The 5,033-nt window shown below is 34.4% G+C and overlaps 1 protein-coding gene across 1 annotated transcript; it reads left to right on the forward strand.

Moving 5' to 3' along the window:
• The first annotated feature begins 3,561 nt into the window (after nucleotides 1-3,561).
• Nucleotides 3,562-4,768, forward strand: LOC133183207 (sex peptide receptor-like). The gene has a single exon (XM_061318154.1). The coding sequence runs from the start codon at nucleotides 3,602-3,604 to the stop codon at nucleotides 4,757-4,759; it is 1,158 nt and encodes a 385-aa protein (XP_061174138.1). The 5' UTR covers nucleotides 3,562-3,601; the 3' UTR covers nucleotides 4,760-4,768.
• Nucleotides 4,769-5,033: the final 265 nt, after the last annotated feature.

Genomic DNA, 5,033 nt, shown 5'->3' on the forward strand with positions numbered 1-5,033 from the left:
ATGTAGAGAGCCCCCTTAGAGAAAAGACTAGCTTTCATTTCAAATTTATAAGGCATGTTCTTTTTTTCATTTCAAAAGTACATTTTGTTTTATTGTATGTTTTCTGTAATTGTTATTTGGAACTGTTTTTACTCTCTCTCTTTACTCCTCTAATAAGAATGATTTACAAGATAGCCATTTCTTGTTTCCTAAGAGAAATTACCTACCTGAGACATTGAAGAATTTTCATCATTAACAATTACTTTTTTCTGTATATTGTACAATTCAAATTGAAGTGTTGATTTAAACAATATTTATTCAGAATACTGAATAAATTGGGCAACAGGCATAATGCCTATAAATACCCTCTCTATACAAGAAGTCAAGGTAACAATACAATGACCTGAGTGAATATATATATTCAAATGTATTAGTTGTGTACTTTAACAGAATAAGTAGCTTCAAAGTTAATCCCGTAGAAAGTTGCCATGTTACCAAAAATAATTAATGAACAACAAAATTAACAGGATTAGTAGACTGGCGTTAATTATTAATAAAGGGAATAGGGGTAAATGAAAAATTAAACAAAAATAACACAATTTTTTTTTTCGAATCGAAGTACATAATGTACTTCAAAATTGCAGAGGTAAGGAGATTTCCTATTTGTTGTAATGTTCAATTATAGTGTCAATCCGGGTATCTTAGTGTTTTAAGCCATTGTTTGCAATAAACACCTAAACAGAGGTTCGATCACAGAAAATTTGAATTTTGTTTTATTTTTTTTTTCGCTTAATTATGTACAGTGTAGATTATGAATTTATTAAATACCAAAGGATTACCCTATTTATCTAATGATACATGTCTTATACCTAAATTCTTCATAAAATAAAAATCTGTAAATATTGCCCTCCATCAGTATTTAAAATACAAAATGCACATGATATCGCGACAAACCCTAAAAACGGTGTCCTCCAGAAGAAAAAACAACCGGTTTTGAAATAAAACAGTTGTTTTAGCTGGAGATGGGGAGTCTATGTTAATTGCTTCGTAAGTTACTTAGGAGATATAAATGCTTGAGAAAAAGCAAACAAGGCAGTCTCCCAAATGGTCTAGAGCTTAAAATCATTTTAATCCCGAAATTTTATTCTATGATTGCTTTAAACTGAAAGCATATTTAAGTGTAGCTTTTATCTTATGACATTTATAAATCACACACCTTTATATGTATTAATGATGGATTGTATTGCTGTACCTTAGACAAATTTTTGCCAATCCCCCCCCCCCCCCAACCCGAAAATGGAAAAGAGATGAAATCGGAAAAATAGGCGTGCCACCTAAATCATTTCTCGAAATTCCCCGAGATTTTTACTTGTTATATGCCAGATTTTTGGTAAAACAGGGCTGGGGGTTACAGTTTAAGATATATTAACTATTTCCTTCCTCAGCATCACATGTATTGAAAAATTATCTGATTTGAAGTCGACGTAAAAGCTTATTATCATCCTCATTTTTAGCTCACCTGAGTCAAAGGCGTCTGTTTATCTGTCGATCGTGTGTTGTCTGTAAACTTTTCACATTTTGGACTTTTTCTCAAGAACCACTGGGCCATTTTCAACTAATCTTGCCACAAAGCATCATAGGGTAAAAGGGATTCAAATTTCTTCACATGAATGGGAACGCATTCTGTCAAGGGGAGATAATTAAGAATTAAATTAAAATGTTCTTCTCAAGAACAGCAGCAAAGTCGTGATTAGTCATATTATTACAGAAGCATTATCAGGTAGTGTAGATTCAAGTTTCAATCTAATTAAAATTAGATGTTCCGAATCCGCTACCGCTTCTCAAACATCCAACAGCATCCCATTAGGGGTCACGTCAGAGCGACCTTTCGATTATGAATAAACATTAAAAAAAATTGGCCAGTCAGATTCAACCTTCTGTTTACGATTCTAAAATTAGTTCCACGGCTACATCTGTACATTATTGATGCTCAGTGGACTGTCTTACGATGAATTAAAGTAATTTTGGTATAAATTGAACGTATAGTCCGCCAATCTGGCATTCTTACATGAATAACGCAAACGAAAATGCACAAACTACTATATATCCCGCACGTCACATTCATATATTGCACGGTCTTTACCATGCATATTTTGTTTAGTACGAAACCCCTCGGGCGTTTAGGTTTGGCATTAAAAAAAAGAAACGCATCCGAACTATAAGCCAAGATTTCGGAGACGGCGATTTCATTGGGTAATCGAAAGGTCGCTCTGACGTGACCCCCTAATGAGATGTTGTTAGATGTTTGAGAAGCGGTAGCGGATTCGGAACCTGTAATTTTAATTAAATTGATTCAAGTTTGATCAAATCATGACCCCCAGGGGTAGGATGGGGCCACAATAGAAGATCAAAGTTTAACATAGAAATATATATAGTTTTTTTTTTTTTTAAATCTTCTTCTTACGGTTCATAAACCCTCTGCTCACTCATGTAAAATATTGCCTCAACTGTAATGGGTTTTTTTCCCCCAAAAGAAGTGTGTTTTATAGGTAAAATACAAACATTTATATCATAGCTTGCGGTGCAAAATTGGACAAAAGACATTTCAACTTCACAAATTTATAAAGGAATAATAGACATAAATGTCAATAAGAGTATCTCCCTTATCAGAGTATCAATGAACCTTAAGAATAGCAAAGCTATGATAAGTCATATTACTAAAGAAGCATCCTCAGGTTGTGTAGATTCAAGTTTGTTTAAATTTTGATCCTCGGGGGTAGGGCGGACTACAATAGAATATAAATATAAGATCAAATCATAAAAACCCTCTTCCTAAGTACAGCAAAGCCATGATTATTCATATAAATATGGAAGGAACCTGGGGTAGTGTATATTCAAGTTTGTGCAAATCATAACCTAAGGGGAAGGGTGGGACAACTTATATATTTTAACTTTCCAATACTGAAACTTATCTGATTTCTGGGTTTTTTTCTAGCCGAAGGCAAAATCTCAGGTGAGTGGTGTGGCCCATGGGCCTCTTGTTTTGTATGTTTGCAAAAGGGAGGGGGTTTGAAAACAATTAAGGATTTTGATGAAAATATAAAAGCGTTAGTTCAAATGTAAGTGGTTCTTAATATGTAATCAATATATATAGCTTATATCGATAGAAGATGGCGCAAATATATTAATACTTCCCATGATTTCGAATACACATACATGAAAAAGATTAACACAATATTTTTAAACAAAAAAAAAACAAAACAAAACAAAACAAAAAAAAAAAAAAAAAAAACAACAAACAAACAAACAAAAAAAACGAAAGTTTTTAAAAGCTCATTCATTTCACTTAGATAAAAAAAAAAAACAACAAATAATACGTCATGAGATGAGGTTGCAATGAATCAAAGCTGGAGACGGGAATCTAGGTCTGATTCACACTTGCTTCGTATTTCTTGGCGTTGAATTAACACCACGGGTCACATTGAGCAACCATCTGGGGAAGAAAGAATAAATCGTTTATTAACTGTTGTCATAACAACATGTTTGACGAAAGTTTATCCTTTTACTTTTCAGATATGTGACAGAACAAAGCAAAAAGATTTACTTCACGAAAAATATATATATGTCAGTGATGGAGGAAAACAAACGGACAACAGACATTTTCTATCACAACGTCACGTCAATGGAATCTTTAAACCACAATTTTACAGTAAATGTAAACAATAGTGATGAGTATATCACGACAAATCCAGAATCTGTCAGGGTCATTAATGGATTTGTAATACCTTCCTTAGCTGTAATAATTCTTATTACCAACACTGTTGTCATCGCGGTGTTTAAGCGACAGAAGACGTATGGAGCGAGTCAGGCCGGGCTGGTGGGCGTGGCAGTCTCTGACTCACTCACCATGTTATTTCCAGCACCGTTTTATTTTGTTGAATATGGTCTTCAATACCAAATTCCATGTGAGTTTATTTCAATGAAGAATTGGATTTCTTTGTTTATGCCAACCATAACACACACGGCTTCTATATGGTTGACTCTCCTATTGGCCACCCAGCGGTATATGTACGTTTGTCATCCGTTCACGGCAAGAAAAGTTTGCACTCTTCGTAATACAACAATAGTGATAATATCAACTTATGTTCTTGCTGTTCTTGTACATTTGAGCCAATTCATTGTCTCGAAGGTTCAGTTCTCCGGGAGAATCTGTGTCTTTAATTTCAGTGAGTACATTGATGTCAACGCCTACTTGATCTCTTATTTATTCATACGCATTATCCTTATCCAGTTTGTGCCTTGTATATCACTCATTATTCTGAATGCTAAAATGATTTGTGGCCTACGAAACATAACCAACAAAAAGATCGAATTGAACGGCAACTCTGAAAACAGCAGCAGTACTGTGAAAGAAAACAGACGCGTAACCATCATGATTGTGTGCATGGCTGCCATTACTCTGTTGGTAGAACTTCCGGTCGGGATTATTCAGTGCCTCTATGTGGACATATATCTCTCAGGTGCCACATATGACCTACATGATTTGCAAATTTCTGAAAGAATAGTCAACCTTCTCATCATTTTCTCCTACCCCCTGAACTTTCTCTTGTTTTGCAGCATGAGTTCTGAATTCAAGCAAACTTTAAAAGATATGTGCTGCTTTGGTTCAACAAACCAAACAAAAACACCAAACACATATACTGCAAGAGTTGAAATGGACAAAAGTAATGGGAACTTGTCTGAAGCACAGGGCCTTTTGAAAGTTTCGACACATCTTTGAAACATGTATCTGTCCATATTTTACATATAATATGTATTCTTGTCACCAATATTGCAACTATAAAAGGTTGAATAAGACTTAAGTTTCTCTCATGTAAACGAACCTTTATTTGAGTTTCTCTTATGTACACCATCGTTTACTTGAGTGTCTCTTATGTACACGATCCTTTACTTGAATTTCTCTTATGTACACGATCCTTTACTTGAGTGTCTCTTATGTACACGACCCTTTACTTGAGTTTCTCTTATGTACACGATCGTTTACTTTAGTTTCT

This window comes from Saccostrea echinata, unplaced genomic scaffold (assembly GCF_033153115.1).
Source record: "Saccostrea echinata isolate AGI-Se365-2 ecotype Australia unplaced genomic scaffold, CSIRO_AGI_Sech_v1 ptg000009l, whole genome shotgun sequence".
Classification (NCBI taxonomy): Eukaryota; Metazoa; Mollusca; class Bivalvia; order Ostreida; family Ostreidae; genus Saccostrea; species Saccostrea echinata.